The sequence below is a fragment of the Toxoplasma gondii genome, chromosome VIIb, assembly GCF_000006565.2.
Source record: "Toxoplasma gondii ME49 chromosome VIIb, whole genome shotgun sequence".
Taxonomy (NCBI): domain Eukaryota; phylum Apicomplexa; class Conoidasida; order Eucoccidiorida; family Sarcocystidae; genus Toxoplasma; species Toxoplasma gondii.
In genome coordinates this window covers 2,165,237-2,185,973 of record NC_031475.1, presented here as the reverse complement: position 1 = coordinate 2,185,973, position 20,737 = coordinate 2,165,237, and the positions used below count along the sequence as shown (strand labels likewise).

Sequence of the window (20,737 nt, the reverse complement as noted above, 5' to 3'; positions counted from 1 at the left end):
CTGCTTCCTGCAGATTTTTTGCATGCTTTTGTCGCTAATCCGTAGTGATCCTGACGCCACCTTGATGCAGATCCCTCCCAAAAGTGTGGAGTCACCGTATATCTGTCACAAACGCAGCAACAAGAGCGCTGTACAATCAAAAATATGCCTTGTCACGTTGTGCTCTCTGTGCAGGCGATCAGTGTCACAGAAGTAGATGTGAAAACAACTGGTCGCTTACTTGACGCAGTTACTGAGTCTGGCGCAGTATCAGGTAACGGAGTGGGCCGTTTCACAGCTGGCATGGGTGGGCCGTCTGCAGCTTCACCATATCCAAGTGCAATTTCGAGGAGAGGACGTGGAAGAATTCGGCACTGATTTTCGAGTGCAAATCGTGCCTGTAAATGGCCCTTGCTAGCGGCTTTCTTCAAGAGCTCAAATGCGCGCTCTCTATTGACAGGGACGCCTAGACCCTGAGAAAGGGTTCTCTCAAATGGACAAACAAAGTATGAGGGTAGCATATGGGCCAGTGAACCGGGGACCAGCCGCAGACCCCTCATTTCTCTTTGAACCTCACTGTGCCACTGAAGAATTCCAGGAAGCACCCGTTCACGAGTGATCGATGAAAAACGCTACGTGGAGGTCGGACATCAGAAAAGAATGCAACCTGGGTCAGAACTGCAGGGCTAGATTTGTCGGATTCAATGCGAGTTAGAGTTTTGGACAGCATCCCTCGTCAGGCCCGTGCTCACGGTAACCGCCTTCACTCTCCTGCATGTTTCCCTCTTTCATCCCTGTTATTCATGTTTCTCTCTCCGTCTTCGTTCATTTGTTTCTAAGAGTCTTCTTCGTGAGAGTAGGGAAGCGAATACACCGAACCACGCTTGATCATGTGTGGATAGATGGTTGTAGCCTTGTCTCTTTTTCGGGAAGCATGCGAGCTTATGCATGCATGTATATACGGATGCGTCGATGTGTTCGTGTGCGTGTGTTTTTCTATGGATCGAGAAGGCTTTTGAGCCAGCACTCGTCATCGGCACCCAGAGCTTTGGCCTACCCTCATGAGTAAACGTGACAGGTTGCACATCGCGTCAGTTGAGTCATTTTCCAGCGCACGCTCGTAGCAGATGGCTGCTTTGCTGTAATCTGGAATTCCGTCTTCGCTGCTTAAACCCTCTTCGTGGCAAAGACCAACAGCATTCCAAGCCTCCGAGTCTGCTCCCTGGTAGCCAACGATCCCATTTACAAGACATGAGGGCGTCGAACATGCAGAACGACGCGACCTAGTCCATAGTGATCAACGCAGGGCGCCAACTGATATATGGTGGTGTTAGTCAATCCAATGCATCAGCATGAACCATGCTTGAAGACCGATGCGTATAGTTCTTTGCATTGCAGCAGCTACAGTTTCACACAGGTTTCCACTGGAGTCTTTCGGGGCGTTACGAACCATGGCGGAGGTGGCCTTACTACGTGTGTGTCAGACGGTGGCACAACAATCGTACCGTGTCAATTCTACAGTGGCGAGGTTCGGTTAAGTGCCCGCTGGTCAGGTCTCGCACTGTGAGATGACACGAGGCGTCACCTCTAACAGGCACCGATTATTATGAAAATAAACGATGCATGATATTCCAAAAGACATGCCTTACGCCACCGACAAGAGCAGCAATCTTTGGGTTAGAGCTGCCTCATCGTGGGTCAATCGAAGGCATTGCAATATCTACATGCGCGAAAGAGGATACCTTCCGCTGTGGGGAGACCAGCAGGTGAGGCGTTACTCAGCGATTAGCAGATCATGATACAGGAAAGGAGCCAACGCACACCAGCGGTGACAGATTATCTTATCCCTTACACACTCAGCTGCCTTCTGATAGTGCCTGAACGCCTCTTTCTTCAAAGAAAGATCGCTGCCAACGTGACCCGAGTACAACAGATGGCCAAGACGAAGGTGCACCTTCGGATTCCCTTCTGCACCCGCTGCCGTCCGGTAGCACTCTAATGCCTGTTGGTAGTCTTTCGCAACGCCTGGAAGCCCAGAAACGTGTCAGCAAGAAATAAAAACTGTGACAAAAGGCTCCGATTATTCACTAAACAGTAAGCAGATGACGCTCGTGTGACACAGATTTGGTTTTTTCTTCCGTGCAATACAATTCCGTCCGCTGATGGCGGTACCATTTAAGGTACAGTTCCTTAAGATGCCCAAGTGCTATTTAGACACACCATCTCGATCAACATACAGACGCCGACACCAACCACTGAAGTCTCGACAGGCTTCCGATATGTAAACTGAAGTCGAAGCGTTTTAGTGATCACTCAACTATACTCGTATTTGATGTGAAGGATACCTTACGGTGTCATTTTTGCGTCCCCTTCCAGCTTGTGTAGCACTGTATTTGAAGGAGGGTCAACGATATTCAACTGAGAGATACATTAGACACAAACGTGTAACTACCAGCTTCCTTACCAAGTCCTGCCTCGAAGAGCTGACCGAGACTAAAACAGGCTTCCATATCTTTGTGTTCTGCAGCAACTCGTAACCACTTTGCTGCTCCAGTGTAGCCATCAGCTGGCTTTCCAGCAGCGACGTTCAGCTTGAACAGCAAAAGGCCTAGAGCACTAGCGGCCTTTACGTGCCCGGCGTGCGCGGCGCGCTGGTACAGCTGCAGCGATTCGTCGGAATCTTCAGCCGTGACTCCGCGGCCAAACTCGTAACAGACTCCGAGATTGTAAAGCGCATTTGTATTGCCTCCAGCTGCGGCTTTCTTGAATAGCTCAGCAGCTTTCTCAAAATCTTGCTGGCACCCGCGGCCGTGGTAATACAGCGAAGCTAAGTTGTTTGTCGCGGTGACGCTGCCCTGCCCACAGCAGGGCGTACCTACTTAGGGTAGCAAGGTGACGCTACTATTTGTGTTGACATTCTAAAGTACTCTCGCATGTAGCCAAGCCAAGGCGTTCAGGGGACAAAAAAGCAGTTTTTATTCCATGAAAGAGAACAACGACATCCGTGCTAGAAGTTAAATTGCCTTGAAGTTAAATTGCCTTTTAATGATCAACACCCGCGAGAATGCTCATTCCGTCAGATATGCAGTCTAGCCAAAGCAACATAAAGGTGATTGCATAATGAGAGGGACATAAAAGGGAGAAAACGGGCGAGCTGTCATTAGCCGCTTTCCTGATCTCGCCACAGTGTGATCCTGTCAGAGGTGAAAGGGAGTCAAGGAGTAGTCGACGTATTATTCGCCGCTGCGCCTAATGCGCTCCAAGTATTCGACCTACTACATGCCCTTTATGTCTGCGTCCTTATTCAGAGTGTCAAATTGCTGTGACCCAGTTTAAATCGTCGAAACAGGCCTATAGGTGCCACTCCACAATCTGTGCCTGATGTGAGTGCTCGACTCTTTTCTTGGAGGAAAATTGAACGCCGCAAACTTTTAAAATACATTCATCTGTTTGAGGCAAGACGGAGTGAAACAAAGACCTGACAGTTTCTCACCTGTTCCGCTGCCTTCGTATACCAAAAGATCGCCTGTGGCACAGTACACGTCACAGGTTTTTCTCTTAAGCAGTCCAGTGGTGTGGTGGTGTACAGCAATCATAAAGAACTTGGTTGTCTGTATCTCTTTGACTTCCGTTAAAGCAAACACGTGAGTTTAGGCCGTTAAAAGCATCTGAGATTAACCGTGATCGGGTGGCGGATGATCTCTAGAAGCATCCAACGAACCCACGGAACTTTGTTACGCAGCTGGAAAACATGTGGCTGACAGGGCCCACACTGGTAGGTGGAAAAGAGCTCCAGGAGGGGGATCGGTCAGGACACGTCAACTCAAGGGTAAGCACATGCACGTGTAGAAAATTATACCTCTAAGGGCGTGTTGATATTCATGACTAGAAAGCCCAACAGATAAACGAACCCATCAGCGTGGGCCGCTATCTCTAAAATCCGCTCGATCTCCCTCACGAAAGCTGGCATCACTGGTGGCGACGGAGCAGTGCCAAGGCGTATCCGTACCTGTTCGTAGTCCTGCATCCGTCCAGATTGTCCTTGTTCGCAAGCGTATCCTACTGCCTACTGGCACGCACGGCACCGCATCCCAAGAAAAAGCGACAAGCCAGTTGTGTCCAGTCCCGTAGCATTGAATGGGTACCTCGTGAACGAGGTGTTACATCTCCGTGACTCAAATGCTCATTTGAGTTGCAATCAAGTAAGTCTGGTTTCCGTTGGTGGTTCTCACATTGCGCTAGAGTCGAACTCGGAAACTCACCAGACTGACAGTAATCATCTCGAAGACATGGTTATCAATAATCAGTACACGCAAACCACCATGGGAGCCACACAAGTGCTGTTTACCAACGTGGCTAGGCAGTGTTCGGGTCTCCTGCCGTCCCTCTCAGCACCGATGTCAAAATCGAGATTGTTTCCTACTACCGATGCTGTTCTAGACCGCCATATCAGGTAGCGACTGGTTTTCCGCAATATGTCGCAAGCTGAGGCCGTTGTCGTCAGAGAATATCCGGTTTGGTGGGATGTCTCTCCGATGAAGTGTCAGCTCCAAAATTTAAAATTGACTTCCACGCTGAAGAAGGACCGCTGTCTGTCAGTCTCAGGCGTGCGCCGACTATGGCAGAAGTAGCGCAGAGAGAGAATACAGTCACGATTGCCAGATCAATACCGTCGTGATATCCAACTGGCTACCGAGCCTTTAAAAGCCACCTGGTTTTGTCAACTTCGTGCTGTCTCCTCTGAGACAAAGGACACGCAGTAACGTCTACTCGAGTATTCCCCTCTCTCTTACCACTTGGGCTTCGGCGTGTCCCAGTTTGGCCGCCTAAAAGACACAAATGGATACAGCTAGCAGTTGTCATTACTCGTCAAAAGCTTTTCCCTATTCTCTTGAATTCGCTGTGATACGTCCTAGACAGAGAGGGAGAGTTTGTTAACCTCTTCAGTTGAGTAGGCCTCACAACGCTCGTAGCGCGTCAGAAGAACCGTTGCGTGACCGAGAAAAACCGTTGTCATAAGCCAGAAATAACTTTACCCTTGTTGGTTTCCTGTCCTCCACTTAAGCTCGTACCTCGGCGTATAATTTCCCAGCATGTACTGGATCAGCAGGAATTGCGCCCTGACCTCCCTGTTGCACCAGACAGACAGCATAATTAATGTTTGCTTGCGCTGTCCAGCAAAACCACAACTTGCAATTTAACAAAACGGTCCTGTGATACGGAACACAAGTCAGCTGCAAAGCGTACTACGCTCAGCCCGAGATTGACGACCTACTGGTCTCTGATTGTGGGTGTGGCAGATGAGAAGTCGAGAGGCATCGTGAGATAGTAGAACCACGGGCTTCATCTTTTCGAACGCCCTTGTCAGCTAGTCAGCCGTACACGCACATATACGGTTGGTTCGGACAAGCATAGCGTTGCAAAGTGCCACGCCTTTCCATTATACTTCGTAGTCGCCGCATGCAACTGCTCACTCCTCAAAAACAACGTGTTTGCGCCGCAAAAACTGCTTACCTCCGTCATTTTACCAAGGCGAAAGAGTGCGTCAGCATGGCCTTGTCTTGCAGCTACTTCATAGTAGCGACGGGCTGCCTTCAACCCTTTATGAAACCACCCCACATCAGGGAGCATGTCTCAATTGCATGCCTATCCGCTTTTTGGTAACACATACTACTACAGTAGCCAAGCGATGTTGGGGTGTTTCTCTCGGATTAAACAGACCTCGCAGGTCAACATACGGAAGTCACACACTGGTGAGTAAACAGCCTTTCTCCACAAGTCAAAGAAGCGATGCCAATCGCCGTCCGAATTTTAAGTCAAACCTCCACGGAGACACATTGTAGTCTCCGATGTATCGGAACGCCTCGTGTCTATCACACCCAATGCAGTGAAACTGGCATTCAGGGCAGGGCTACGGCAAAAGATTTCCGTTTGGTGGGCCGTAGATCCCCCGTAATTTGTTGGCACGATGAGAAGCGTGGCTTTTGCATCGCAGGATCTTTTTCGGACACACCCTCTCTTGGCTAGCGGTTATGGAGTATCCGCTGGTGCTATCGTCTCAGGCACAAAGAGCTCTAAATGCCAGATCAACCCTAGAACGGTGTGTACTCAAGCAGAGGCCTACGCGCCAATTCGGTGCTCGAAACTGGTAAATACGGTCTCCATTTTCTGCCGAGTGTAGTCCCATCTAACACTTGTACCCCTGCTCTGAGGAGAACGTTGAGTCCTTTCACTTGTTCCTGCTGTCAATACCAACCTTTTGACAGATTTGTGCTGCACCCTCCTGCTAATCGTGGGTCGCACAGTTCAGCCACTGGAGTCTCACTGTCGTTCGTGCTTGAAGCCACCATCGACGCCCTTTTTAGTGATGACGATCTGCTTGCTGGTGCAGAATAAAAGGAGGTCCTGGGTGGGTTATTCCGTCGCTGGCTTTCCACTGATGGTGTGCAATGGAGAGAACCACTTTCCGTACAGGTTCCCAAGCTGAGGGGGACGGTAATTATTCGATCTGACGAAGTGCGGTCCTGAGAGTTCCGCTCCGCTGGGCTTACAGACCCTGCCAAAGCCAGGTCGCTCACCAGATCGTCGTAGTCAGTGCCTGGATCAACCAGTCCCTCCTCCAGCAGGATTCCTGTAAGCACGTTGACCGCGTACTGACAGTGGCACTGTTCCACAGACTGAAACTGTCTTTTGCATCTATTTCTAAAGAATATCAGACAATCACTCTGTTGCACCCCGGTAAAACCTCTAGTAAGCCGAAACACGCTGCTTACAGAGCGGAGATAAGGTGCATGAAACAGCACCGCAAGACATTCGTATGCTACCTTCCGCATGAGTCACTAAGAGTGCACTCAAAACATCGCACTTTTTCTAAGCGCAAGTTCCACTGGCGTGAACATACGTGCAATCTGTGAGTCCAGTCCAGCAATCATTACCTGCACACGTCAGGGCATCCAGGTCCCCCAATCTGCCCGCTTCTGTGTAGAGTTGGAATGCCCTCAACAAGTTGGTAGGAACGCCATAGCCGAACCGGTTCTTGTGTCCCTCAATGCACAACCGTGATGCACATTCTTTTTTCTCCAAGTCGTCATCTCTTGAGAACAGCAAATGAGGCACACTCATATTTCGTGAACGTGTTTGTTTCACAGCACACTACAGTGTCGAAGACAACTACAGATTTCGGAGACGTCGTTACACAGTGTCGTGGACTATGCCACGCTCTTTTCAGCCCTAGCGTTTCTCCCGATGACGACAAAGTTAGAAGACAATGGAACACAACTTCTACCCTCTCTATGAATATCGCGGCACTGTGCTTTACATAAACAGCTTAGAGAACCCATGGCTCGTTTTCCTTACCTCGGCTCTCTCACGCTGCAGCGGTAGACGACTATGTGTAGACGAGTATATGGATGAACCAACGCGGATAAAATATTTGGAATGTGTACGGCACTTTTTTTGTTGTTGCACTATCATCCTCTCATATTAGAAAACGTATAGATTTATGAGATTCGTTTCACACACTTAAGAGTCGAGACATGTGCAACCAAAAGTGGATTCGCCGATACCGGGAGAATGATAATGCAGAGTGTGTGAGATAAGTTATTGGGGGGAGAAGGGGGGAATCCTGATTCTATTCGCTGCCGTCTGAGATTTCATGGCTTTGTGGAGACACATCATTTCAAAAAGTGCGCTCTGGACATTGCAACACGTGTTGAACGTGCATACTTGGACAGTTCCCGGCGGAGCTTCGCACACTCAAGTCTTGCTGCGGCCATGTCAAGCGTATTTTGTTGCTGGACAGCAGTAAGAGTGCCAATTAAGACTCCAGTGAACTTGAACAGGACGCGACACAATGCCAATGGCAAACACTTCAATCTTCTTCGGGCTCTGCATCGCGCAACGAATCTCACAGTGAAGGCGTGGCTGATTGCGCCTCTTAATGAAAACGTCTGCCGCACGGTGTTGCGACCGGTCGATTCGGTAGCATTATTGTCATTCTGCCACTGCGGGGTCGGAACAGATAGCTCTGCCGGCATTTGGACCATAATCACTTCTGATTTTTGTACACTAAAACTACTCTTGAAACTGTGACTCATGAGCATCCTCTACTGATATCAGCGGTACACCAAAGCCATGGACCAGCAACGGCGATAGGTGCTGCACTGAAATAGACCTGATCCACACTTGCCCACCTCAACGTCAGGAGGCACAGATGCCTTGTACACCGATGCAAACCTGGTTCGAGATGATGAACGACCTGCACCTGACCGCAATGTGTGATAACGTAATAGTATGGTGCTTCAAAGGCGTCTACCACAAGCTTGCCTCATTCGCTCTTCCAAGCCTCTAACAGCGGAGCACCACCTTGACTCCTTTTTCGCTTGCTGCGTGATTTGCTTGATCGTCTCCATGACCTCGGCCAGGTGCACCACGACCTGCTCTGCAGCGGAATTGAGGTCCGCATCTTGAGGCACGCGAGCTTGCAAGCACCCCTCTAATATCTACAGCGCACAGTTGCACCAGAGAGAACTTTGAGGACGTATATACTGAAGCCACTATCCCATACTGGAGTAAACATGGACTGTTTAACTTGCATTGCCCCAAGAGTCGCGCCGTAGTGGGAGAGTGAGAAAAAATGTTGCACCGTCTTTCGTAAGCACAAATGGAGGACAGCAAGGTCGCGTGACAGATGGTGGCAAAGGAGTCTTATACGGTGCCGACGCCGTCCTCTGTGATAAAAACAGAGATATAAATAGTCAGTCTCTTACGCAAGTGGTTACGTCCGCAGATGCAGCACTTCAGTTACGTAGGAAGCCAGGCCGGAGTGGCTCTCCCAGGGTGCGCCGGGAGGTGCGGCCGTAGTCGTCCCATGGATAAGGAATGCGGGTAACACTCAACATCTGAAACCCTCTTGCGCGTTCACTTGACGTGTCACTCACTCTTTGCAAAGAAACGCATTCCTCTTTTAAAGTTGCCTTCGATCGCTGTCGCAAACTGCTGCCGTCAACAAATGCCTGAAAAATGACGAGAGCCTGCTTCAGACGGAACAGTGGCCCCCCAAAACCGAACTGAGAAGACATTGCCACTGACTGGTGGACACCCCCTTTCCTCTTTGAAGCAGGTTCTATAGAAAAAACAGCGTTTCAAAAACGTTCGGATCCAGTAAGTAGAGTGCAAGCAAGCGAGAATATGCTCACATGCTCTGAGTTTTCCTTCTTAGGCATGACACAAAACACTCGGACGGTAGTTTACACCGCAAACTCACGAACGTTATGCCACGTTCGGCAATGCAGGTAGAATGGCGACTTTTGCGTTGTTTCCTATCCTGTATGTGATGACCATATGCTTCCTAATGTTGCATACTAGTTTTCAGATCTATGCGGAGACGAAACCTCCAACAGCATCTGCTGACGATACAGAGTTTCGCAACAGTGTGACGATCTGCTAGAAGAAGCAGCGTTTGACGCCATCGCTACGCATGTACAACATTCTTAATTGATGAACCGTACATACGCCTGTTCTCTCAAGCGTCACCATAAACACGCGAAAGATTCGGACGATTGCAATCGAACAACATTTTATTTAGATGGCCATCAGAATGTTTGATTGGGTTCACACTTTGTTGAGTCGTAGTTTGCTACGGCCTGACTGCAAATCATAGGGAAGCTCCAGCACTGCCAGGTTGTCCTGACAGAAGTGCATCCGCTCGTAACTGCGTGTGCCTTCGACCGTATCAATCACGGGAGCCGTTGCCCATGTGGAGCCTTCGGAAGAAGAAAGGCAATTTTCAGCAGATAAACAGCTTGCGACCATCGAGAATTTGCTCACCCATGAGAAGCGTCCATGAGCGTCACCGATATAATCGGGGAGTTTACGCGATGTAAACACATGGATCTCTGGGGCTGGTCGGGCATGCGACAACGAGCCCATCAATTCGGCGAAATCACATCTTCATTAAAAATACTTTTTCGCACGAAAAAGACGTGAACACCGCGTAGACCGAGTCCCAAACTTCAGTAGAGATCGAGTATTTCCTGCGTCCACACCTTTTCTCCGGCAGCAAAGCGCCGCTTCTGCTGAAGTTGTCCCTCTCCACAAATAACTCCACAAATAAGAACCGCTCCTCCGGTTTCACAGAAACGGCGCTGCTAGATAACAACTTGTATGCCGTGCTGCTGTATCCCGTTTAAATCTAGTGTAGAGACAAATGGGAATGAAAATCCAAAGCTCGCCAAAATGCTGGAGGGGAATGGGTCTTCTGCTCGTTACCTGAAATAGGGCAACCGCTACATCCGGCACGACAGCAGCGCTGCGTGACACCCACGACCAATATTGCATGACAAGGAGTTCAGCTTGAAAGAACACTTGTCTGGACTGATAAGCCACGGTAGAGCCATTATCGGCATACCACGCCTCTTCAGCAACACTGACAACATTCAGCCAAAGCCGCTTGACCTCTGGCGATAATTTATTTATACAGCTTCTCTTTTTCCTCCTCCTTCAGCCATCCTTCAAGATCTTCGTAGAAAGTTGACAGCGTCAAGAGGAATTAGTATATCTAGCAAGCGGATTTTCTTTAGATTTAACTGTCTGGTAGAAGCGAATCCAAGGCATGCCACGGGTTTTATCCTTGCAAAAAAAAGACTGCTATCGTGAGCTGCAAACGGTGCGGTTCAGGTGAATCATCGCAATTGACGCATACGCACCATAAGCGTGCTCCTGCTGCTTCAAGCCTCACACGTTACATGCTCGTTTTACGTGGAGGATTTTTCACACAGTCAAACTAATACACACTCATATGACTGTCAGCTGAGTTGCATACGTGCTGTAAGTATGTCACAACGGACTAAGCGACAGGTTGAACGTCGCTAGCTGCCTCGTTCACCAATCGAAAGCTACACGAATGTCCCTGGTGAGGCTCACAGACTACCTCAGAACTCTTCTGCATGACCTTCCGCCATTCGGCTATTCAGTCGAAAAAGAAAACGTCTATTGTGTGTCATGAATCGCATTGATATTCTATAACTGAGGGAATCCTACATACCCTATTAGGCACCATCGATTGGTATTCATTAATTGCCTATCGGCCTTGACAGTTTTTATAAGCTTGGAATGGGAAAACGCTGCCTGGACAACCGTTTGCCTTTGCGTAGTTTCGCGTACCAAGATCGAATCTTGTTTCAATTTCTGGACTGGATCCTTCAAGTTGCCTCGCCGCAAATACATTTCGGTTGGCATCCGCTTGTGGTCACAGCCGACGGTCGAACTGCAGTATCATTCGTCGCCAGAAAAGGTTCCGTCAGACACATGTTCCTCACAAAAGTTGAGAAGGTAATGAGAATGGAAATACTGCTGGGCCACCACCGTACGTGGTGGCATGCCAGACGAATGAGGCACCTCCTGGACTGCCAAGTGGTTTAAGGCCCTATGCGGCCAGACAGACGAGAGAAAAGGGCATATCGCTCCGTCGTAACCTCCCATGTAGTCTGACAAATCAAAAACCGTCTGGTGCGGAAGATTCGAGCTGTCGCACCTTTCGGCACGTAAGTAAACAGAATTCTTTTCTGCACCGAAGAAACAGTTCGGCTGCATAAGTTTTGTTCATGAAACCACAGCTAATGAAAATCGTGTGTGAGAGGCGGGATAAATTCGGCCACTAACACCCGCGTCGCCCTTTGAGGAACCCTCAACTCATTCAATTTCCACAATAAATATCAATCACCGTACGGAGGCAAGACAGTTGCTGAGCAGCTGTTCCAGGGCATAGAAATAACACGCCGGAGCGTTCCTTCTACACATCACAAACAAAAAATGTATCCCAAGCTGGGTTCTCAATATATCCTGTGTCGGCCATGCAGTCAACAGGTGTTACAACCTATCATGATGCAGTGTACGAACACCAAGAAAGGTTCATATTTGACAGAAGTAAGTGAACACAAGACACTCGCCTCGCATTTGTTTCCTTGAACAGGTTATGACAAGCACTCACACAATTCGCTGACCAGAATACCATCTTCCATGCAAGACGGAATCAAGCATCGGCGAACATGCGCTTACCACTGCATCGAAAAATGTGGATGTGCTCGGCCACTTTCTTCGGTTACTCTACCACTGCCGGATCCGCCGCTATATTAAGCCTTGCGACGGTGACCCAAGGTGTCCTCAGGCACCTACAACTTGGACGCATTTGCCCAATCCTCATGCGCAAGTACAAATAATACATCTGCTCCAGAGTGCTTCTGCCCATGCGTCGGCAGCACAGAGGTGGTCGCCCTCAACGAATCCGACGATAACAATCGTCATGGCAAAATAAGTCAATTTTCAACAAACTACACATACGGCATCTGTATTTGAACATACTCGCCTGCATCAACCTGATTTCCCCCAATTCACGAGACTGCGGACTCCTTCGTACACATTCAGACCTGCTTGATACGCGTTGCGAAAAGCTATCTTTGTTAGCTGTTGAAGTTGAATCGTGTAACGCTCATCCAGAAGGTCCTCGTCGTGTGACTCACCGACGGTAGGGTGCAAGCCACCAACGGGACAGTCACCATGATGGCTACATTGAAAAGTTCTGGGAAGATACATCGGCTGATGTTCCTGCAGATACACAGGCCCTCTGTTCGGCACCACTACTCGGGGAGACAGTATCACGGGTGCCTCCTGATATATCGGGACCTGTTGTGGGACCGAAGCAGTCCCTCCAACGTACGCCACCGACGTGTGTGTGCGGTAGTCGGTTTCACCAGCTTGCGTGCGTGGAGTTGCTAAACTAGGAGAATACGCCATTGTGTTACAAGTGCTGATTTGAAGTCCTCGAGGGCTGCACACACCGACGCACAGTTTCACAATCTAGACCAGATCAGAGACGCCGCAGCATTTGAACGAAATTAGTTGTCCGATAGAAAAAGAGGCCCGTAGGTTTACAGGAGTATAGACAATACCTCGAAAAACCTCACCTTTTCATAAAGTCTTCGTTGTTCAGTTTTTCAAACTCCTGGAATTTCATAGGGCCATACCGCGTCTGGATCATAACATCACCGGCAAGGGCCTGTGTGAGCAGAAGAGACGCGCAGCAAAACTGTCGCGATTCGAACACACGATGTTGTACACATTTCCCTCATTGATAGCACCGAAATATCATCTGCTGAAACTGGTTGTTGTGAATCTTGAAAGAAAAAGAAGGCAAAATAGAAATATCCAAGCAAACAACAGAAACATACCTGATCTATGTGGAACCCGCGCACAAAACCCGTGTCTGCAACTCGTCGTTCTGCAGCCTTTATTTCCATTCGTCTCACCTCCTTCTGGAGATGTTCCTGTTCTCTCGCAAAAAGCTGCTGCTGAGCTTCATACTCAGTCTGCTGCTTGTGCGCCTGCAGCCGCACCTGCCTCTGTTGTTCCTCGAGTTCGAGCAGCTGCATGCGCTTTTCTTCAGCTAAACACGCTAAACGGAGACGTTCAGCGTGAATCCGTTCGTGCTCGATCCGAAGCTTCAGCTCTTCACGCTGTCTCTGTAGCACTTCAGATATATCTGAACTTCTTGTGCCGCCTCGAGGGCTCACAGCAGAGGAGGAAAGCGCACCTTCACCAAACAGCTGTCCTGGATGGATCTGTCGGTGGTTGGATGTGATTGTTGTCTCTTCTGGGCGAGGCAGTGTGGAACACTTTGAAGTGTCACAGGAATCAACTTGCCCATTTGATGTAGGGATGTCGTATGGGCGTAAGTGTTTCCCCAGAATATCTTCATTATTCAGTTTCTCAAACTGACGGAATGTCATAGCACCGAGCTTTGTCTCAATCATCGCCTCTGGAGGGGGACAGGGAGACACCATTGTCGGCAGCGATGGCGGAGAGGGAAGTGGATATGGTACAGGCTGAGGCCGTTTTAGGGATGGGTGTTGAACTGATGAGACAGCGAGTCCAGCGACCGGAGTTGGCGCAGGTAAGTGCATTAGTCGAGGCGTCTGTACACACAAAATAGTCACAGTCATCACGGTAGCTCAACAAAAGCAGCGACTCCGTTGAAATGCGCGCGTATCACCTCACACAGAAGCTGAAGCAAGATGCCATTCACAGACACTCTGCTCTGTTGCCGGCCCTGTAACGCTACAGGGTGACACCAGTCATAACCCACGAAAAATGCCGCCATAATAGGGGGATGTCCTTTCTGATGCTTCAGATGCTATGATGTGTCCTACGTTTCCTGATCCTTCCAGAAACGCATCTTGTCTTTGCCTCCACTTACCCTCACCTCCGCGACATCCGAGCTGCAGCAGTCACCAAAGACACGTCTGCTCCTTCTATTTCTTGGACTCCTCGACATAACAACGACGTCCATGTTGATCGGAGGGCTCCTGGGGGACCTCAAGCGCATGCGGCGTCTGCTTACGCCACGACACGCCTGCTTCTCAACGGGAGTGGCTGGCATGAAACAGCCAAAAAGTCCTTCCATTAGAGAGTCACAGTAAGCCACTTCACGCTGTTCCCGTTCCATGAGGACAGGTGTGGCCGGACCGGAAATAGGAACACGACGCGGCGAAGCAACTTTGACGGACCGTCCCTGTGTTGACTCAAAGACGGGCACAGAGTTAGTACGGATTTCTGGTTTCTTGACAATTTTGTCCACATAACGAATCTGTGGTACGTACCTGATACGATCAAACGGGACAACTCTAAAGACTTTCTGAGGAACCGGGACATCACGGTACTTATACTCGATACGGTACTCCGGAACCTCGACAATTTTCTCGACTGTTACGGGTTTGTAGTAGACACGCGGAACTTCAACAAACTTTTCATGAAGCACAGGTTTTGGCACATGCGTGGTCTTCTGTTTAATCACCGGGCGAGCCACCGGAATGATTTTCTCCTGCGCACATAGACATAGAAACACCAAGGGGGCACAACGCATCAAATGGCGATAAGGCTTGCTCAGAGAATGGCTCGAAAGGAATGCAGTGAATTCTTCAGACACCAACCTCCACCTGCCAAGGACGAGAACCACATATTTGGCCTCACAAAACGAAAGGAGAAAGGCGAGAAAGGCTGCAGTTGACATTTCCAACCCGGTCTGAAAGATAACAACCTAAACCACCACCGAAGCTCCGCGCACCATGACACACAAGATGGTGCCAAAAACAAACACGCCTCGTCGAAACATAAACCGCTGTGACTTGAGATTGTGGTAAGAGGAACTTCCAATGCAACGGACAGACGAATGGCACGACAACATTTTTGTGGCGACATCTGGCCGCTCGTCACGAAAAAACGGTGTGACCATCAGATTCCCTGAAAAACATCACCTGCTGCGGTGCAAATCAATCCATGCCTACGGCAAGCACAACTGAATGACTAATCGCCGAACACTGGCCAATGAGGTGAAGTTTCATGCCGTCAATAAACACCGACATTCACGCTCCCCTATCAGGGAAATCTTCAACAGCAACAACTGGAACGTTATCTCCTGCAAAAGATCCCTCTCCTGTTTTTGCTGCCTTTGGTTGCATAGAACGCAAATTCAAGCACCCGTTTTCCTGACCGCAGCCGGTGACAGTGCTAAAAAAAACGTGACCAGACGGCCTGTATACACAGCGTGGCTAGACAGTGTTGCATGTAGATCCCGATAGGCAGCTTTATTAATCTAAAATTCAGACAGAGGCCTTCCGCATCCCACCCACAAAGAGATAAACGTGAAATTGAAGGCCCGCTCATCGCCCAGTCACCGAAACTCCCTTTTACCTGGTATATTGGAGTCGGTATCTCCACAAACTTCTCGACAACTTGAACTTGTGGTACGTCGACAACAACTTCTCGAGTTACATGGCGTGGAACTTCCACAATACGCTCTTGAATCTCAGTTCGAGGAACATGAATAACCTTCTCCACAAACACCGTTTGTCGCTCCTCTACTAAGTGGTCGCGGTACTCGACTTGTGGTACCTCAATTATTTGTTCGGCGACTATCGGCTTCGTAGTATAAGTCACTTTTTCTTCGATGAGGGTTTGAGATGCCGGCAACCCTCCAACGGTGGCGAGTGGGAGTACCGGGATCGCTGGGAGACGTTCCCTAGGCTCGCAGCAGGGGCTCTCGCAGAGCTCCATCGTGTCCACTATTGGTAACGGATTAATGCGATTTCCTTCCGGTCCACACGAAACACAAGAGGAAGACTCCAGTCCTCAATTAGCAACGAATGACGCTTTAAAGCAGGAGAATACGTCGCGAACTGCAGACATCAGGCAAACAGTGCTACAAATGAGGGCTAGACTGGAATTTGAGCACTCGCAGCGAAGTTCCAACGCCTCCTTTTTTCGGTTCTGGACACGAGGTCTGTGCACAGGCATAATGCTTCCTAAAGCGTCAGCGACTTCATGACAGCGGACAGGCAGGCGCTGTATTGTATTTTGGCAGTTACACGAGTTCTCTACGCGGCAGAGCAACTGATAAGGGCCTCGCAGATATTGACAGAGAAATGAGGTTTTTAGCTTGCGTCCAGCACAATATCCTACGACGAGCATTGCTTCCCAATGTACAAACCAGCAGTATATATGTACTAGCGTGCCCGATAGAGTTGTGAAAAGCAAAGTTCGGTTTTCCTTAAAACCGGACTCACACGCTTCGGCAATCGATTCTGACCGCCAGCTAGCCCATCCTCTTTCTCTCGAGCCGCGGAAACCCCTCGTGACACGCAGAATGACGGGACAAAGGAGCAACTGCAACAAATCCGTCGGGTGACGACGGAAATTCTTGCGGAAATAAAGGGTTGACCAGGAAACAGACGAACGAGGGCGGCTGTTCACGTTGCATTCAGCGTCCCTGAGCTGCAACAAATGCCGTCGCATTCAAGATCCCGACTTGCACAGCGTGGGTCGGTATCGGGAAACCCCCGCGATGCAGAATGAGCTGGAGGTCGAGCGAATACGCAAGGGTTTTCAGTTCGCTACACACTCGTCTACCCAAATCTTCGTTGAATATAGACAAACATCAAGAAACCATCAATGCTCTTTGTTTCAGCCTCGCTTTTTCCACTTTAGAACAGCACGACGAGATGCGCAGAGGATGCAAGTCCCACAATTCGAGATGCTGTCCCATACAATACGATACAGGCACGGATGTCCCGTTGCACAGGCTGTGTCCGCTTGCATGGTGAGCGCGGGTCTCGATGATCGCCCTTCCTTGGTGTGAGCGGTTTTCAGTGCTGGAGCTGGTCACCAGCGAGACTGTCTTGTGCTACGGCAGACTGGGGGTCTCTGCGTGCAAGAGGCAAGTGCATCTGTCGTAAGCTTCTGCCTCGTCCATTGTCGTTTGTATTCATGGTCTCTCTGCGTACCCAAATTGTGGATATGCTTAAAAAACGGCACTTTGCCGGCCGCCCAAAAGCGTGCGGTATTGCTTGAGCCCTTCCGTGCTCTTGCATGTCTCCAGAATGCAGTGTTCCTCTTCCGCACAGGCGATTTTGCTGTAACGAATCAGACAGACTATGTAGTGAAGAGGAAATGAAGAAAGGAGAACACACGCGTCCTTACCGACACGCCGCTTACACCGCCCCCCGCGCACTCTTTTCTCGGACGGCCAACCGTCGGGGTTGGTTCCTCAGCATGCGACAGGGAAAGAGCAACCATTTTGGGTCTTGTTAAACAAAATTGAGCTATTCCGTCATGAGTTATCATTCTTGTCGATCCGAAGCCTTCGTGCAACGACTTCTGTCGTTTCTTTTTGACGTCAACGCGATTATTTTTCAGTGCCAAGCAAAGTTGACCTCGTTCTTTGTTCGGGCAAGCCTCGACCGCCATCGGTAACCTACGAGCAGTGGAAATGATATAGTGGTACTGTTCGAGTTTGTGTTTCCTCTCTGCGGTGTCACTTACCAGGGCATTCCTGGTGTATCATCTTTAGTCTCCCCGGCTGAGATACTGGCCTCGTTTTTTCCCTTTACAGCGCTCTTTATGAATTGTGTTGTCACCCGCAAACACCGGCACACTTCGTTGAGCAACGTATATCCTCCACGACGGTGGATTCAAATCATTAAGGACGGAATCGCGTACCTCTCACTTTTCTTCTGTCTCAGAACATCTCTGAAGTAAGTGTCAACACACAGAGCCAGCGGAAACGCAACCTCCCGGGTATATCGCAGCGGCGAGAAATCCCCGGAACGGGCCTTTTTTGTAACCATGCAGTGCTGATCTGCGCTCCTTGCAAGCCGTTCCAACTTCGACACCCCTCTGACTCAATGTCTTGCCTGCGAGTCGAGGGGTCTGACACTCTCAGACTCACGGAAGTGCCTGGCTGTGCGCAGAAGGCCTCAGGGCAGGTCGGCGAAGAGGACGATTCGGTTTATTCGGCATCTGTGCCAAGTCAGCTGATCCCCTCAGGAGCAGAGCGACTGCCTAGCGAGGAGCCCTTCAGGGAAACCGAAGATGCAGGCCAGTTGCCTCAGGAACGAAAAGGTCTTTTGTTTGCGTCGTCTCTGCTGCCGTCGTCCTCTTCGGCAATTCCTCCCAGTTGTGCGTCTCGGCCACCTTTAACTGCGCCAGTTCACAGGTTCGCCAAAGATGCGGATATCTCTAAGCTTCCGCTGTCTCGCATTCACTTTCGCCCTGTCCGAGCGTCCGATTACACGCAGCTGCGTCAGCTGCATGAGGAACTTTTCCCGTTCAAGTATGAACATACGTTTTATGACTTCGTCTGCAAGGGGGAATGCTTCTCGCTCGCCGCCGTCGTCTTAAAGCGAGACTTGGAGGGGCTGCCACGGCTCCCAACTCCGTGTGCACAGCCGAGGCTGACTCCAGCCCGACACCCTCCGTCGTCCTCTCCTAGAGACCGTGCATTCTCGCAGGACACATGTTTGTCCGGGGTTAGCGAGAGGGCGAGGAATACTACAATTTTGTCTGGAGACAAGCAGTCTGATCCCTGCGCCTCAATTGCGGAGACATATCCGACTCCTGAGAAGTCTGCGAGCTCCGTCGCACACGGGAAGGCCGGCCAAGAGCCACTTTCAGATGAGCTTGACAGGTGGGGAGATGCGTGCACTCTCGCCAGGAACCCCCACCAGTGCTTGGCCCCAGGTGTTTTGAATGCTGGTGCAAGAGTTGGGCGCGGCCGAGGGGATCGAGGCAGCTGTGCGACGACGCAACGACCACCAACGCTTCCCTCGAACTCCAGTGCGCAGCAACCGTCGGAGAGCTCTATCCGGCATGGCAATCCATCATTCACTTCTGGCTCATCTGTTCAAGACGACAGTGGAGATTATGTCGTTCAGGAAAACTTCGGGCATATGAACGCTCCGAAAGGGGATGGCTGTGTTGACGAAGACGCTGGAGAATCGGCGGTCATTCCAGCTCTGCTGGAGAAGGGGCAGAACGACGACAGATGTAGTGCGGAGGAATTTCTTGTTGGTATAATCACGGTATCCCTCAAGTCTGCTTACTTCCGATCACATGATGTGGACTGCGTACGGAAGTGGTATAGAATGAGGCGCGAATCCTTGCAGCTTGCTGGTTCGGCGTGTGCCCCAGGACCTGTAGCAGGGCCACGGTCTACAAGGCAGATACCCACATGTTGTAAGCATGCTCTGATACGAGATGCAGCGGAACATCAGGTGCATCAACCCCATGCCGCGAAATGCGGCCAAAAGAAAATGCCAGCGTCGTCTGGTGCACATGTTCCGTCTGTGCGTGCCACTAGGTTTTATTCGAATGTCGCTAATCACCATTATGGGGATTGTAGCGCCTCAGGAATGTGTCACGTTGGAGAGGAGTGTTCGGAGAAACGGACGAAGCTGACAAGCGACCTCGTGGAGGCGACCCGCTCGGGTGTACTGACGATGACCAGTGCAGTGTGTCGTGGGAGCGAAGATGCCACAGATGTTAGTCACCCGGTCTCAATAACCGCGGAGGAGGCTTGCGCTTTGACGTTTCCTAATCTTCAAGCCGATGAATCCGTATCGGATTTGGCTTATATTCTTACGCTAGGAGTTGCAGAAGAGTTCCGGCAAAAGGGACTTGCCCAAGAACTCATTCAAAGAACACTCGCGTACTTTGCTTGTCCGTGTGTTAATAAGCTTCCGACACGATCCGTGTTTCTCCATGTCGTAGAATACAACCATGCAGCGTTGCATTTCTATGAGAAGCAGAAATTCAAGGCGATTGAGTTCTCTAAAGACTTCTACCATATCTATGGCTCTGTGCATGGGTCCTTTTTGTATGCGTACAATTTGGCGGAGCTGGAGGGTCGTTGCGAATGCTCCATAGCTGCGGATGCGAAGCAGCCGCATGGCATCTCTGGGGTTAAAGCCCTCGCCAATGGGCATATTCAGGATGGCGTCCAGTGGGGATTATCTGGAATGCAAAATGCTTTCAGAAAGGTCGGCGAGACACTGGGAAACCTCTGGAATAGCAGTGCTCGCGCAGGAGGCATCGAGTTTGTTGACGACTCTTCTGGAACATCATACGGGGCAGAAGGCAAGGGACAGGGAGAAAATAACAGGAAGACATCGGGGGAGTAAGGCAGAATAAGGAACGAGCGAAATAGGCAACGCAGCAGGAACGGTCGGCATACAGACAAGAATGTAAAGAACAGTCTCGGCCGGTGTTCGGCTGGGTTTGTTATTTGATTAGGTACTGAAGGGTGAATTCCAGTCTGGTCTCTGCAGAGTTCATGCAAAAATCATTGCTGGCTGCTCTCGTACCAACGACGGAACCACTGCAATAAAGTCTCCACAGGGTGTATGTGGTCACATTCTAGTACATGCGACGG

At 50.0% G+C, this 20,737-nt stretch overlaps 3 protein-coding genes across 3 annotated transcripts; 1 reads left to right on the top strand and 2 right to left on the bottom strand.

The window, feature by feature from the left end:
- Window positions 1-1,974: 1,974 nt before the first annotated feature.
- TGME49_260530 (Sel1 repeat-containing protein) lies at window positions 1,975-9,059 on the bottom strand (the record flags this gene model as incomplete). Its single annotated transcript, XM_018781239.1, has 11 exons — window positions 1,975-2,004; window positions 3,473-3,505; window positions 3,989-4,045; window positions 4,773-4,805; window positions 5,052-5,108; window positions 5,494-5,579; window positions 6,305-6,610; window positions 6,915-7,072; window positions 7,705-7,866; window positions 8,305-8,480; window positions 8,919-9,059. 11 exons carry the CDS (start codon window positions 9,057-9,059, stop codon window positions 1,975-1,977), a joined length of 1,239 nt encoding a protein of 412 aa, XP_018637074.1.
- A 2,467-nt stretch (window positions 9,060-11,526) lies between these two features.
- Window positions 11,527-16,953, bottom strand: ALV9 (alveolin domain containing intermediate filament IMC14). The gene is made up of 6 exons (XM_018781240.1): window positions 16,596-16,953; window positions 15,724-16,208; window positions 14,231-14,854; window positions 13,284-13,949; window positions 12,942-13,033; window positions 11,527-12,805 (listed from the first exon to the last, which is right to left on the bottom strand). The coding sequence occupies exons 2-6, from the start codon at window positions 16,084-16,086 to the stop codon at window positions 12,349-12,351; spliced, it is 2,202 nt and encodes a 733-aa protein (XP_018637075.1). The 5' UTR covers window positions 16,087-16,208; window positions 16,596-16,953; the 3' UTR covers window positions 11,527-12,348.
- A 1,259-nt stretch (window positions 16,954-18,212) lies between these two features.
- Window positions 18,213-20,486, top strand: TGME49_260550 (acetyltransferase, GNAT family protein; the record flags this gene model as incomplete). Its single annotated transcript, XM_002365187.1, has 1 exon — window positions 18,213-20,486. One exon carries the CDS (start codon window positions 18,213-18,215, stop codon window positions 20,484-20,486), a length of 2,274 nt encoding a protein of 757 aa, XP_002365228.1.
- Between the last annotated feature and the right edge of the window lie 251 nt (window positions 20,487-20,737).

Excerpts from the sequence above, each read along its gene's own strand:
- ALV9 (XM_018781240.1), bottom strand. The coding sequence starts at position 16,086 with ATGGAGCTCTGCGAGAGCCCCTGCTGCGAGCCTAGGGAACGTCTCCCA. Across the intron at positions 13,034-13,283 it reads AGGAACATCTCCAGAAGGAG|GCCCTTGCCGGTGATGTTAT; the intron begins GTGAGACGAATG and ends CTGCTCACACAG. Across the intron at positions 12,806-12,941 it reads AACGAAGACTTTATGAAAAG|CCCTCGAGGACTTCAAATCA; the intron begins GTGAGGTTTTTC and ends CGGTGTGTGCAG.